Source organism: Lactuca serriola, chromosome 9 (assembly GCF_051521515.1).
Source record: "Lactuca serriola cultivar US96UC23 chromosome 9, Lser_US96UC23_V15, whole genome shotgun sequence".
In the NCBI taxonomy this organism is placed as follows: Eukaryota; Viridiplantae; Streptophyta; class Magnoliopsida; order Asterales; family Asteraceae; genus Lactuca; species Lactuca serriola.
The window spans coordinates 27,168,309-27,184,544 of NC_136416.1; the positions used below are offsets into that span (position 1 = coordinate 27,168,309).

The following is a 16,236-nucleotide window of genomic DNA, read 5'->3' on the forward strand; positions in this document are numbered from 1 at the left end:
GGTCAGTTCAGCTTGAGCATGGCATGAACTCGCCGAGTCCAATAGCCGACTCGACGAGTAGGACGAGGGTTTTCCCGATAATCACACAGTTGGTGACTCACTAAGTTGGGGAAGTGACTCGGTGAGTCAGAGGGAATCTAGAGGACAGAGTGCACGATGGTACTCGTCGAGTCAGGAGCCGGACTCGACGAGTTGGGTCGGTACATTTCACAGATTGTGATCAGTGATGATTTGCAGAGTTGAGGTTGACTTAGTGAGTCGAATGAGGACTAGGAGAGTGAAGAACACATGTGGACTCGCCGAGTCACAGTTGTGCACTCGGCGAGTTTGGTCAAGGTTGACCGTTGACTTCGTTAACTTTTAGGGTTAGTCAATGTTTGGACCTTAGAGTCATCGGAAGGGTAGGATAGTCTTTTACCCTTCCTAGAGGATGTATATATATATATATATATATATATATATATATATATATATATATATAGAGAGAGAGAGAGAGAGAGAGAGAGAGAGATTAGCCTAGCCCTGAGAGTTGTATTAATTAGAGTATTTATTTCATGTGATTGGGCAGGGGCTAGACCAGAGTTTACCGAGTCAGAGATTTATTGAGATATCCGAGGTGAGTCTTCTCACTATACTTTACCTTGAGTAGGTAATCAGAGTTATGTGATACAGTGTTTGTATGCTATATATATATGTGTTATGTGTTACACTGCATTATTCTATGTGATTTATGTTGTGCATGTTTACAGAGTTAGAACCTAAAGGTTCACAGAGATAGAACCTGAGGGTTCATAGAGCTTGGGTGCACGGACCCACAGAGTTATAGCCTCGAGTGGCTAATATGTGTATATATGGTATTTTGGGGAACTCACTAAGCTTCGTGCTTACAGTGTTTTGTGTTATGTGTTTCAGGTACTAGTGAGGATCGCGGAAAGGCGCTGACTTGATCAGTACACACACGAGATTTTTTTTTTATGTTATGAGATCTTGGGAGTGCTATATGTTATGAATTGAGTTTTAAACAATGATGTTTTTATGAATAATGAATGAATTGTGTTTTTATAAAATACAAAAAATTGTTTTGGAATTTACGGTGTTACAGAAGAGAATGGGGACTATGTGCATCTTGTTTCCCCACTTTTCACATTTAGTCCCTCAACTTTGCTTATTTTGGCCAAAACCCACCAAACCTTAATATTTGTGTTTTAACTTAAGTTTTGGCATAATAAGTCCATCCTTATCCATTTTATAACTTTTGTAGTCTCTTCCATTAATTGAGTCAACCCTTTAGTCAACTTATTTTGCCAATTAAACACTTTTGGCCCTTTAACTTTTGAAATGTTCTAACTTTCTAAATTTCATATCAAATAATGATATGATTATTCTTTGATGATTTAGCTTATAAATCATATTTCATTTATTTACTTTATGAATTTAAGAACATAATCTTATATTTTAAGATGTTACAACTACCTCAGTCTTTCCGCAACATTCTTGACCCATACCTAACAGCCTAACAATTAGCCGTAAAGCTAATTAACATGTGCCTATAAATATATCTATTCTTTTTAAGGTTTCTTGTCTTTGAATTAACTCTTTGACATGCTTGCAGTAAGCAATCAATCCAAACTCTAATTGGATTTTTTGCTTGACGTATTTTTCACTTTAAGTTAGTTAATAACAACAACAAAATACACAATATTCTAAATACATGTCAAAAATATATACAACGTGAAACTCAAGAAGCATTATTCTCAAAACTTGTTATGTCATTTATTAAGAAGATTGGTGATTTTTATATGACAAATTTATACTAATAAACATGGAGTAAAGTTTTCACACCTTTACAAAAAAGCCTAATCACCCAAGTTACATTCCACAATCAAGTCTCTTTTAAAGTTCTTGAACTTCATTGCCATGTTACTACAAGGTGACCAAGATCAAAACACAAAAAAACAAAGAAAAAAAAATCAAAAAATCATTCACCCTTTCGGTTCATAATTCCTTTTGTTCTCGTCTCCTCGACTCCTCACACGCAAGATCTCCATATCCTTCCTTCAAGTGAAATCACAATAATTGAAACATCATCATGGTAACGCCTTCGATCCCCTTGCGGTATTTCCAACAACTCATGAAAATCCATACCTATATAAACAAAAATTAGTGATTAACCATAAAAAAAATGTAAATGTCACTTGCGCCTCGATAAAACAGGTCCCACAGTCAACATGAAAAAGATAAAATTATCCAACCAGTCCCATCACAACTAACATGAATGAGATACGTCAGTTATAGATTCTCACGTCTTTACAGCTAGGGCAAAAATGCAATGATTAACAGTATAAACCGGATAAAAAAGATTGGGATTTTTACCGGCTTTTTTGGCGGCACGAAACAAAACTTCTTCGATAAGATGCTGAGCTGGATCACCTTCCGGTGACCATTGAATGAACATTTCGACTTCTGAAACTGCCTCCTCATTTGTGAAGTATTGATAAAGCCCATCTGAAGATAATATCAAGAACCTGTCTCGTGGCCCTAATTTGTGATGATAAAGACTTGGGAGACAGTTTATGTATGGAGCATTGCCAACATAATCGATCCTAAACATCTCTAAAAGCGCATTGTTCCATTTGGGCTGCAAAAAATCAAGAAACAACACAAATTATAATCCCTTGATGTTTTCAAACTAAAAAAGTTGAATTCAAGATTCAATCTTGATGATAGTTAGTTAGTTACCTGTTTAAGAAAGCCTGCACCAAAAGCTCGAGTGACCTTGAGTGAACCCTTGACTCGATCATTCATCACTGCACATGAATCATCAGGGTGTTCGCTCTTTATTCTTTGAACTTCCTGAAAAAGTTTAAGTGTGAGAAAAGAATGAGTTTTTTTAGGTTAGAAGAAGAATGAATTGATTTGAAAACATGGTTTTTGTTTTTACCTCTTCAATGGAGGTACTGTGATCCATTGTGAGCTGGCAGGCATTTAGGGTTGGATTTGTAGTGGCTAAATCGGCATCAGAGACCTCAAGATCATACAGCGTTTCCTCCTTAATTCTCTCTAGATCTTGTCTCCAGAGATCTGGCTCTGGTTTTTGAGCTAAAACTGCCCTGCTGTCTCCTACATTCATCACGTATACATCTTCTTCTTTCATTAACATAACGAGAAGACATGAACCCATTAGAGCTAGTTCAGGATTTTCAACGAGCATTTGGTCTGCGATCTGAAAATATGCATCTTCTGTGTTCTTTAATCCCTGAGATAGAGCTTTCAGAACATCTGAATGGTTAATTGAATTTGAGCCATTGGAATTCAGTTGCTCTTTTAATCTCCGATCCAATTCTAATCTCTCCCTGTCGAATTCACATTTCCATCTCCGGTGGTTATCCTCCCATTTCTTTGAAGCCCCTCGGCTCCTAACTCTTGAATTCTTGTTTCTTCTTTTCTCAAAATCCTCGGTTGCACTGGGGTAACTCTCTTGCTGATCAACATCTCTTTGATGGTTATTTTGTTGAGGTTGATTTTTAACCTGAGATTTGGTATCATCTAATGGTTGCGCTGAAGGAGTTAAATTCGTGGAATCAAGCTCATCGTCCCATAACAAACCTTTCAATTCCTTATGAACAGCTGGGTACAGATTTGATAACAGATAATCAGGTGCATCAGGACCATTAAATCCATCATAAATCCCAACAAAAACCCACCCGTGTTCCTCCGAAACGACGACGTGTACTCGATCTTCCCCAGCTTTCCCTTGCGCCCATTGAAGATTCTGGCTCTGATTTATAAACTCGTAATCGTCAAGAAAACTACCTTCACTGCTCAAATTAACACTGCTAATAGTCAATTCATTGTTTTTCTCCGAAGCCCCAACAATCCAATCTGGAACCTTTAGAGAACCCACGTTTTTATTAATCGGGGCAACTATCGAGTTTTGCCCACGTGTTACAAACGTCTTTGAAATCGCTCTCTGGATGACCCGAATCAACGACCTTTTTCTTGATCTACGTTTATAGGCAAACCCTCCCTGAGAATAGCTTCTTTGGAACTGCTCGTGACTACCCTTTTCGAGAGGACCCGAAAAAAGAGGACCCGATAAGAACCCACGCTCAATCGGCCCCGAAAGGAAGCCTCTTTCGATAGGACCCGAATAAGGAACCGGACCCGCCGGCAACGGACCGGAATATATCGAGCTTCTGGGCAAAGGTTGGAGAGGAATCGACGCAAATGATGTGGAGCTCTCGAAAGCAGAAGCTTTATCGATGGAGTTGTACGAGTATAGATCGATCAGAGATGTCGAAAGTGGGGTTGAGGTATTGGCGGAGACGGAAGCGCCGGAGATTGTTCGGAATGTTGTCGTTTCCTCAGAACAGTGCACTTTCGAAGATGATACGCGAGTTGGCTCAGGTCTAACATAGCAAAACGAGTGCCCCAAATCATCTAACGGATCAGAAATCACCACCGCGGTGTCTTTCCGCCGCTGAACAACATCGGTTCCGGTGAAACAAACAGTCAGTTTCCCAACTCCGTTTCCCATGATTGAATTTTCCGGCACCGACTACGAGATGTAGTAAGCTAAATCAAATTGAAGAACAAAATCAACAGCTAATTCATGATACCCACAGATCAGATCATATTTGTCGACAGAAATCTTGTTTTATTCCTCTGAATTCTGAAAGTCAAAAGATAGAGAGGAGAGATTCTTTGTTGAAGATATAGAGGGATATGGAGAGAGCAGAGATGAAAGAAGGTGGATGGATGATAGAGAAGGCGTTGACTTTAAGAGGGTGGAGGATACTGAAATCATAAAAACAAAATTAAATTCTGTCTGCTCACCTTTTCATTCACTACTCTGTGTGTACGAGAGAGCGTTGACTATGCGTATGGTTCTGAGTTTTGAGTAAACTCAAAGTTGGTTAAAGGTTTTTACTCTATTTTAAATCCCACTCGCAATTATGGAGCGTGTATGTCACTTCCGGCTATGCTTTTAGACAAAAAAATATCGACATGTCATGAACCAACTATATAACCCATCAAACAAGTGAACAACCCTCCAAGAAAGCCATATTGACCTTAAACATGTTGTGTAGCTATCAAATGGTAAGAACACTCAAGTTCAGACTTTGGATGAGCATTATTTGGTGAAGAAAGTGTTTTAGATTAATATTTTGAAATCTATATATATACAATGTCAATACGATGATATATAATAGCTTCAAAAATAAACAAATTATTTAGCATATGTTATCCTATGTGTAATTAATTCCATTCCAAAAACTTGACTATGACTCTAAAAATCTAAACACCTACACGATACACACTTTCGGCTTTGTTGATTGGACAATGGGTGTGAAAGTCATAGTTTGATTGTGATGGTGGAATCTCTCTTTTCTTTTCAAAAATATCACTTAGATGCCTTGATTATGATGAAATCACATTTGAAGTTCTTTTTTCCTTTCAAACTAAACTAATTGGATTTTTATTATTCTTGATTTAACTTTTTCGATTCATGTAACATATCTTATCTAGGATTAGGTCCAAAGATTGTTGGTACCAAAAAGGCATATTGGAATTCATAATATAGAGTACTTGGTCAAAACGAGTAAACGATACATTGTTTATATATTTCTAATTTGATAGGACCATAAAAATAAAAGTCGAGTCTATTCTTAAATTTTTCGGGTGAATCCATATTCAAGTGATACCCACGTGATGTGGGGCATAGTATCAAAGAAGTTGCAACATGATATTTTACGACCCAAACAAGTTGCAATATGATGATATATGTGGTTGATAAATCGCAATGCTATTAAAAAATTTGGGTCTTTTAGCTTTAAATAGGATGGAAGTAAAAAAACACTTTGGATATCTCAACCAACCATTAACTTATGGACCTCTCCTTGTATATTCTAGCCTATATACTTTCCCCATATGCTTATCCTCATTCTTATGTTGAATGTCACAAGAGGCTAACATTCATCCTTTTTTTGAACTCTTTTGGGGTTTACTAAGGAATCCGAAACCCAAAAAGAAAATATTAAAAGGGTATTGAATTAGTCTTCATTAGAGCTGACAACTATTGATCTAAAATCATTGATGATAACGCAGTCACGTAAAAACATGTAGATCCTATGTGCATATACACAACATGTAATATTGTCTTTTCTTAAAGAATGTGTATAAACCATGTCTTCGACAGTTTTTATTAGTATGCCATAAAATGATTCTATGAACTTCATTTGTTATGTGATTAGCATGCCATTTCTCGATAATTATAATTATATTTTTGGTGTTTATTCTAAAAATTTAACTTTTTGTTGTCTATTATAATGTCTGAAGGTAAGCTCGACAACTCTTTTCTATTGATAACTATAATAACATAACCAAGACTCTACAAATTTGAGGAAACAACAAACTATCGAATGTTGGACATAGAAAAAAAAGTTGGAAAAAGAAAGAATTAAATAAAAGGACTATATTGTAATTAGGTTATTTTCAAGGGTATATCTAGTAGTTTCATTAGACAGGCGCGTGGATGGAGAAACTATAGAATTTTCTGGTTTTTGATATTAAAATTTAAAATGTCAAAAGAGAAATTCATTATTTAGACAATAGATTATCACAATTACTCGATTAGCGTAAAATATACGTGCCATAATAACCATGAAATTCATAGTCAACTGACACGTGTTTGTTTAGAATTCATTCTTGTAACCTTTTTGCATAACATTTTATTTTAAATTAAATTAATCAACTTGGTTTCTTAATAAACAAAATTATTTCAACATTTTCCATCCCCACATCATTTTACAACTAAAATTCAAATTACAGTTTTGACTTTTAAACTCCAATATTTTAAGGGCGTAAGTTTCCCAACCTCCTCTATATGATATATTTTTGATAATCTTATACATAGATTTAAATCATACAGTTGTTCATATCACATTAACCGAATATTTCACTAACATTATATGATGATGAACCACCCGATTGATCTTTTAAAGGTTTTATCATACCAGTTGAACTTGGATTTTGAAGAAACAATCCGGTTTCATCTTGTCTAGAAACTGACATAAAACCGGTCGTTATTAATCTGCTCTCGTCCTCAGTTTCCGATAAAATCTGCCGATTCGAACCGGTTTTTAAAACATTAGTTATTGTAGACAATCTTCTTTGTCTTGCTTATACCATTATATGATGATGAACCATCTCGTTGATCTTGGGACATGAGTATGGATCTACATAAATGTGCAATTTATCCCAAATGTTTACCAACTAGAATAATATATGAAAATTATGCTAACCTTTTGCCTAATTAACACATGAGAAACATAAAATATTTGAAACAAACCGGTTGATTGATTAAATTTGTGGTAAAATTATAAACTTAGTAATTTAATTGATACAAAAAAAAACCACCATGTCAAAACTAAAAATAAAAAAAAACTTATGTAATTTTAATGTTTTTATATAATTTACACACATATATTAGTTGTTATTATTGTTATTTATTTTAGTAAATAAACAAAACCATTTTTTTAGAAAGAAAGTGATTCGTACATAACAGTTTTTTGTCACATACAAGAACTTATGCTTATGCATTCTAAGGTTGTATAATATAATATTTTAAACACTAATTGTTATGTATAAAAAAAATTATTGTATTTTGTAGAATAAAAATGATTAACTTATTCTAAAAAATAGGTGGTCTTTTTTAAACCTTTTTTTTAAGAGAAAAAAACGGCGGATATTATTTCAAGTAAAACTATACTATTGTGATAACATTGATAGAATAAATAAACTAAAAAAGTTTTTTTTTTTTTTTTTTTTTTTTTTTTTTTTTTTTTTTTTGAAAAGTTTAATAAATTTGGTGAGGTGGGGTGGTTGCAACTTTCCAAATAATAAAAAAGACCATTAAATACAGCTTGAGTGTTTTAGGTAGCTTCACCATTATATGCATGTCTTTGTGTTTGACCTTTTGTTACATTTGACTTTTATTTAATTGAGAATTGGTGAAATCAGGACTATTTCCACCACGGATTTTGTAGGACCATTGTGCAATATTATTATTATTATTATATCTATTTTTCGGAACACTATTTCCTTTTTTTTAGATGACTATTTTTTTGGAAAACTTTTATTAAAGATTTCCATTCTAATCTACTTTATCCTTAAGTCCTGTTTACCTTTTTTAACAATAAAACTCAAAATAGTTACAATTGTATTCAAATACAAGTAACTAGATTATGACACCGCGGAGAACATATAAAAATGTACATGTAAATGTATAAAAAAGTTAGCACTATAAAAAAAATAAAGTAACATAAACAGACTTAACATTATTGCTAACATTTAAATGTTTGAAAAAAAACAAAGAAACACTTGAATATCTAAATAGTTGAAGGACCTCTTTGTAAACATAACTTTTTGTTTTATTAGTTGGACAACCTTCCTCGTAATATATGAGTATTTTCAATCCCTTTTCACTTGTGACGCGAGAAACAAAAAATATATAACTGAAAATGAGTGAAGACAAGCTTATGCAAGTATAATCCAACATTTGATAATTATTGTTATTGACTTTTGTTAGTGGCCATAACAAAATAAATTACTATAGGGAATTGCCCCCGCTGAAAACAGAATGAGATTCTTTCATTAGACGGAGTTAAATTCATGCAAGGTATATAAGTAGTCTCCATAAAGAATCTATCATATATGATTCAGGCTTCAATGACGTTTCTTCCAAGCCTAACAATCTATAATCTAGTACAATTTCATAGTCTTTTGGTTTGGTCGATATTACAAAGTAATATGACTGGAACACCTATTTTTAGTGTAAGTTTATGGTTGGAAATTCTAGATGCCTTAAAATCATTCAACATAACTGAAGAGTAAATTGATTCCTCAAAAAAACCTGGCAACTCTGTATCACGTAAAGAATTTGAACTCATATGTTTTCCCTTCATCTTTCATCAATCCTAAAATGTAGTCATTGGTAGCATCAAATTCTTCATTTGTAGGGACCAAAATAGCTTTATCTTAAAAATATGATTGATCATCAAGATGATTTTCAAAGGATAGATAAATGATGGATACAATTGAATGAATATGGTCACCTATAGAGCGAACAACAACGTCTTCTGGAAATTCAATTTCAGCTTTACCATTATTAGGGCCTCCAATATTACCATCACCAATTTTAACAATCCACTCATCAAATGCTTTTGCCTCATCCAAATCTTAGTTATACAACCAAAATAAATCTCATGTTTACGGTTAAACGTAAAACTGTACATCACGCCGTAATTTGGACGAATATGATGCATGCACAGTATCCAAACAATTGCCTCTTTGTATTGCTAGAAGAATTTGTCTAAAGCCATCTCCATATAAAATGGTCTTGCCTCCAAACGATTCTTAAAGATAAATACCTACAGAGCAATGATATCCTCTTTGTTGATGTAGTGACAAAGAACATGGTTTGGTATGCGGAATTAAAGCTTGCACAATTGAACATGGTGATTTGGGTGTTTAAGAGATATATTGAATGTATATGGTGTTACACAAAAAGTATCTAGATCTAGACTACATAAATAACATACACTTACACACTCACTTTTACATCTCTCAAGCACACCTCTACAAGTGGTATGAACCCACTATTTATAGAGGTGTTTACATGTCTCTCTCTCACTCTAACTAACAAATGGGTCTAAAGGCTAAAGCACCACATGAAAGTGGATTTTACGAAAGTCAAACATTTACAAAGTCATGAATGAATAACTTTGCACCCCAATAGTTGACCATATTTGATGTATAAACTTCATTGTCGTTAAATTGTTCGTCAGAGTTCACTAATACTTTTGTATTGACACGCGATATCCCTCTAGACAATGCCACATAAAGTTGGCCATGCGTGAAACCGATTCTGGGAGATAAATATCTACATTTGGAATTGTTTCTCTGTAAGCTTTATTGATTGCCATCGCGAAACATAATTTGATTAGAAATTGTTTTCTTATCAGCTTGAATGGTAACATGTCATCTTCATGCGGACATAGAGGAAACCTTGGACCAAATCTCTAGATAGTTTATTTTTGACTATTAGTGATGCAACGGTACTAAATAATTTCTTTTGATGATAAGTTTCAGATGACTATTTAGGGGCTTAAGGTTTAGAGGGAGGGTGTGTTGTAATAAATATTAGCAAATTGGTTAAAAAATGAGACTTATTTATAAATGCAAATTTTCATATGTTCTTAGCAGGAACATGCTATACTTTAAAGAACATGTAATATATTGTTCTTTTATCATCTCTTATTCATATATAAGTATACATTAATCCTAAAAAAATAGTTATTTTGTCAAAATATCTGTTTAAAAACTAAAATAATATGTGAAATTTATTTTAAAACGGGTAGATGCTAACACTCTTTTTCGTAATATGATTTTCATATATGAAAAACATAAACCATGATTACTTTTATAATTTGAAAAATTAAAACATGATTACTTTTATATATCTGACAAAATTTTCGTATAACAAAACTTTAGAGCATAATTAATCGTTTAAAGATAATAATGAAATATTGAAATAAAGAATCAATTAATTGGTTGCTATCTTATTTTTATTTTTATAAGGTGATAATCTCGTTATGTCTTATTTAAAAACTTATGTTATAATATTACTGTTATATATATATATATATATATATATATATATATATATATATATATATATATATATATATATATATATATACAAAATAAATTAATATTTTGTTATCATTCTACTTTTTTTTTTTGCAAATTTCAATACTAAAAACAAATTTTCCCTAGAAAATTGTCATATTAATGACCTACTAATTAACAATTAAATTTATATACTACATAAATGGTTCACATGTGAACAAAAGTACACAAATGATCCATATTTGAAATGTTTTTCTTACATAAATGGTCTATTACGCGAAAGAAATGAAAATGTACTTTCCATTAATAAAATGTTTTCAAAAAAATCCTATTAATTAGCTCTAATGTAGAATTTTTTTTCTAGATTAGCCAAAAAGAATACGGAAAAGTCATTTTTTGAAACTACGATGCTATTAATGAACTTTTTTGCAAAGTTTAATGCTATTAATGATTTTTTTTTTCCAAAAAACAATCGTTTAAATGAGCTTCAATATACAAAAAATATAACTTTCCATATCAACTAAAAATAATCCAAAAAAGTCATTTTTTAAGAGTATGATGCTATATATGAACTTTTTTTTTTCAAAGTTTAATATTAAAAGCAATTTTATTTTTCCAAAAAATGTCCTAATATAAGGTTAAAAGAACATATTGTAAAATATTTATCGATCTACATGAGCAAAAATTAAACGTTTCTATCAATACCCAATAAGGTATATAAATGTAATGAATTCCAATGCCCCACAATGTGGAATCCCCTCAGTCGCAGCATTCCATAACTCAAACCACATCCGATAATCAATATGAAGAGAAGCTGCAATAAAAAATAATAATTGTCACCATCTTATACAAATATTAGAGATTATTGGGGTATTAGATAGTGTAATAACTTGCAATTAAATATAATTTTCAAATAAAACTTAGTATGAGAAACTAACCAATGTGATCAAGGGTCAAAGAAGGCATTATAACTAAAACATAAACAAATAACTATTAGGGATGAAACATGAAACTTTAAGGAGAAACATACAAATTTAAACCGTGAAGGATAACAAAATCGACAAGTATATTTTTTAAGTACTTAAACCAATATATATTTGAAGTAATTTAAACTGGGCCGCAAGTTTATCCCAATATTGTTCCCTTAGGCATTTCATCGAACAAGTAGTAGACAGGTAGACCAAACAAAATTTCCAAGTATCCAAATCAAGGTCTCAAATCCTAACACATCAAAAAAAAAAAAAAACGAAAAAAAAAAAACAATTTGTGATTTTAACAACCAAAAACAAAGGATATGACATACATTGTGTATGAGTCTATCGTTTATAATTTGATTGCTCAACTTATTGAACAATTCGTCAAAAGTATGAAAAAATAGGGAATCCCATAGAAAGATCCGATTCAAATTTCTAAATAACACAAATGTGACAATTAACTTTCAAACCATAAAATTTGACACCCTCATAACATAAAAATCAAAATATATTTTACTTACGTTCACAAGAACCCAGATGAATTCGACCATTTCTGTTGTTTGTCAACTCCAATTTCGACCTACAAGAAATCTAAAAAAAATCAAGCAACTTGAGTAACAATCATTTTCATGTTGTCACAACTTTAGCATAAATATCGATAAATAGTACAAATATTAGTTATCAAGAAATAAGCATATATGATATGACTAAAAAGTTGTCATGTGGAATTTGAGTTACTTGTTTTTTTACCTTTATCTGATGTATTTATAATTCCAGTCGGTCGACTACAAATCTAAATCGTTAAGTAAAAATCAAAACAACATGTTTTCCCCCATTTTCTTCTCCACTACAAAACTTAGGTTAAATATATTATGTAAAAAATTGAGGGAGGCGGGGTATTTTTGTATTTTATTTTTTGTGAGATATAATTGTCATTAATAGAATTCCTAATTTAATTCATTTTATTTTTGGTGATATTTAATTGTCATTAATAGAATTCTTAATTTAATTTATTTTATTTTTGGTGAGATTTAAGTGTGATTAATGGAATTCTAATTTAAAACGTAACATACGTTTTATAAAATCTATTGACAAAAATAAATGGGTTGACAAAGATGATGTCATCAAATAATCCAAGGGTGGAAAATGTATGATTGAAATGCAATCAATGGTCCTGATTTCTTCAGTTTACAATTAAAGGTTCTCTTTTAATAATATTTAGAGATTACTCGGTTATTCGGTGGACATCCGGTCATCAATTTTATGTGGCAATTAATATCTTCATTAAAATCCCTACATTCCGATCTTATTTACGATTAAGCCTTAATCTTTTTAACAATAAAGCCCCCAACGACTTGCAACTATATTTGATTTTTGAAATTACCACAACTAAACTTCAGATCCATAATATATTATGATCAAGGGATAGAGGTCAAAAAGTTGTCAACTTTATGGATCTCCTCCATGCAAACTTTCACAACCATGAAGGAAAAGGGAAAAGAACCTAGATCTAGTAACTTAAACTCTTAAAGATTGAATTTTTGACACTTATAAAGGTCCAGAATGTGCACAAGATAATGATGATGAAGCCTCCTTGCTGGACCAATACTCTATAACTTCTTCTTCTTCTTCTTTTTCTTCTATCCACTAAAACACCAAGATGGATCCAAAACCACCAAGAAGGATGGGGGTTAGGGTTTTCTGAGTTGGAGGGAGGTGGAGGCTGAGAAATGAAGCCTAAAACCGAGTTAAGGGGGCTCAAATACGTAGGAAACTGTAAAAGTTCGTGGGCTTAGGCTACAACGATCATCACGTCGTAAGATCTTATTGCTCACGTCATGAGTTTAGTATATATACAATTCCTTCATTTAATCGCCTCTCACGACGTGACCCTTTACGGCTCACTTCGTGAGACTTGAATTACTCAAAACCCATGCCTTTGATTCCTTGAAAGCCTGATTCGACTCTTCCAAGAAAACAGGTGTGGCCGACATTGGTGCTTTCGACCTATAAGTACAATGAGGAAAACTCACATCTCAGTTCGAACAAAAGATAAATAAATCGCTACTTCGAATACCGGCTCTACATATCACCTAATATTCAAATCATTGCCCAACTTAAATTTAATATCAAAACACCAAAAATACCCTTTGGTTAAAATTGGTCAAACTCAAGTCAAAGCCAAAAGTCAAAAAGTCCACCAGGTTGACTCGGTCGAGTACGCTGGGCGCACTTAACCGGTATGTGGGGCGTACTCAGACGTTGACCAGGTGTGAGGGCTTGACCACGTACGTGCAGTGTACCACGTGGTACCCCCAACATACGCGACTGGATCCTTTCCCAACTTATAAAGTGCTTAATACTTAAGCCCTTACGTCCAAATTATAGATCCATTCCCCAAATATTGTCCTTGACTATAAAGTTTCCAACTTTATGGTCTTGCATGGCCATCAAGCCTTGGTTTTACTCAAAAACCATGCCTTTGATTCCTAGAAATCCTGATTCGACTCTTCCAAGAAAACTGTGGCCGGCATTGGTGCTTTCGACCTACAAGTACAATGAGGAAAACTCACATCTCAGTCCGAACAAAAGCTAAATAAATCTCTGCTTTGAATACCAGCTCTACAGGTGACCTAATATTCAAATCATTGCCCAACTTAAATTTTTATATCAAAATACCAAAAATACCCTTTGGTTAAAATTGGTCAAACTCAAGTCAAAGCCAAAAGTCAAAAAGTCCACTGGGTTAACTCAGTCGAGTACGCTGGGCGTACTTAACCGGTATGTGGGACGTACTCAGACGTTGACCATGTACGAGGGCTTAACCAGGTATGTGCAGTGTACCACTTGGTACCCCTATCGTACGCGATTGGATCATTTCCCAACTTATTAAGTGCTTAATACTTAAGCCCTTACGTCCAAATTATAGATCCATGCCCCAAATATTGTCCTTGACTATAAATTTTCCAAACTTTATGGTCTTGCATGGCCATCAAGTGCTAAATACTAAAAACCCTAACCTCTTACCCCAATAAGACAACCAAACTCATGCATGAGGAAGAACTAGGAGCCAAAATCATATTTTTAGGCTTCTAGACCTCTCAAAACGTCTGAAAGGACAACTTAAGTGGGCTAGAGTATGCCATACTCATAAAGGTCAAGACTTGGGACGAAAATGCTTCACGAATCAAGAACTAACAGGATCTAAAGAAATGCAAGCCAAGTTCAGAACTTTATACCTCCAAATGATGCCAAAAGATGATGCTATTCTAGATCTAAAGAGTCCCACTCCTCCAAGACGATCTTCTCTTCTTCCTCTCTCCTTCAAGAGTACCAAAATACACACAAAATTCTAAAGAAGGCTCTAAATGGATTAGGGTTTGCTTGGGAGACGAAAGTGGGTTGGAGGTTGATGAGGGAATGAGCCTTGGGGAGATAATGATGCTTATAAAGGGTACAAACCCTAAAAATTAGGGTTTGTAGCTCAAACACGTATGCACAACGTATGCTATGTATGCCCAACATACGTGAGTTCGCCCCCTAAATTACAAAAATGCCACTATGCACCATTTTGCAACATTTTTCATATATAAGGGCTGAAATGCAATTAATCTTCTGAAAATACCTCATTGTCAGAATGTTACAGGTCAATTCCTCTTTTCATGAGGCACATACTAGTTATTTAACAGAAAATATAAAAAAGGGGGTTTTTGATTTAAAACTAAAACTAAAAATTGCAGTGAAACAAACACAATGAAATTAGTAATAAAAATGAATTCAGCTCTGTTGTGACTTTCCTAATCATGCAATCAACCCATATCTAGTTATATGAATTGCGTTATATCTAAGCTGGTACTGAGAAAAACTAGCAAGCTCTTGTATAGTCTTTTTTACGTAGTTAAATTAACCAAAACAAGCTCTTCAGTTAACTCTAACTTTTTACTGTCTAATTAAACAAGCTCTTAATTAAGATCAACAAAGTTACCTGCGTATAATTCCTAACAACCCCTAATACTTCTCATAAGCTTGGAAGCGTAAATGTATGAAATTTAACTTTATATCAAAGTTAAACCCCTAACACGTAACCAATTTGATACTTGTTACTTATTATTGTTGGATTAGGTGTCTAAGTCCATAACTATTTTGGTATGTACTTGACCCGATTATGAGCATGATCGTTTTGGGTTGCCTTCACCATAGCAACTGATAAGATGAATTAAGGAGAAAGATGATTAATTATGATTTATTAATATATTATAAGAATAATATATTAAAAGAGAAATCATATTGTTTAATTAATATTGATCAAGAATTAATTTAGAACTAATTTTGTGGTCAAAAGAGATTAATTAATAAAGGGGACTGATACTGTAATTATAAGATAGTTACAAAGTTGGGCTTAGGATCCATAAGGAAGCAATGTACGAATTCTATATGAGAGTCCATATAGAAATCGTCCAAAGGGCCTTCTGGAAGGATCCTTTGGGCTACTTAAGGACTATGCAACTGGATTAGGGTTTCCAAGTTGATAACCCTAGAAGCCTCAACCATATAAGGACCCTTAAGGCTC

General features: G+C 33.3%; 1 protein-coding gene across 1 annotated transcript; it reads right to left on the reverse strand.

Annotated features, from left to right (window-relative positions):
- Positions 1-1,748: 1,748 nt before the first annotated feature.
- Positions 1,749-4,810, reverse strand: LOC145072403 (putative protein phosphatase 2C 23). Its single transcript, XM_079018820.1, has 4 exons — positions 2,942-4,810; positions 2,740-2,853; positions 2,374-2,638; positions 1,749-2,145 (listed from the first exon to the last, which is right to left on the reverse strand). The coding sequence occupies exons 1-4, from the start codon at positions 4,535-4,537 to the stop codon at positions 2,030-2,032; spliced, it is 2,091 nt and encodes a 696-aa protein (XP_078874946.1). The 5' UTR covers positions 4,538-4,810; the 3' UTR covers positions 1,749-2,029.
- Between the last annotated feature and the right edge of the window lie 11,426 nt (positions 4,811-16,236).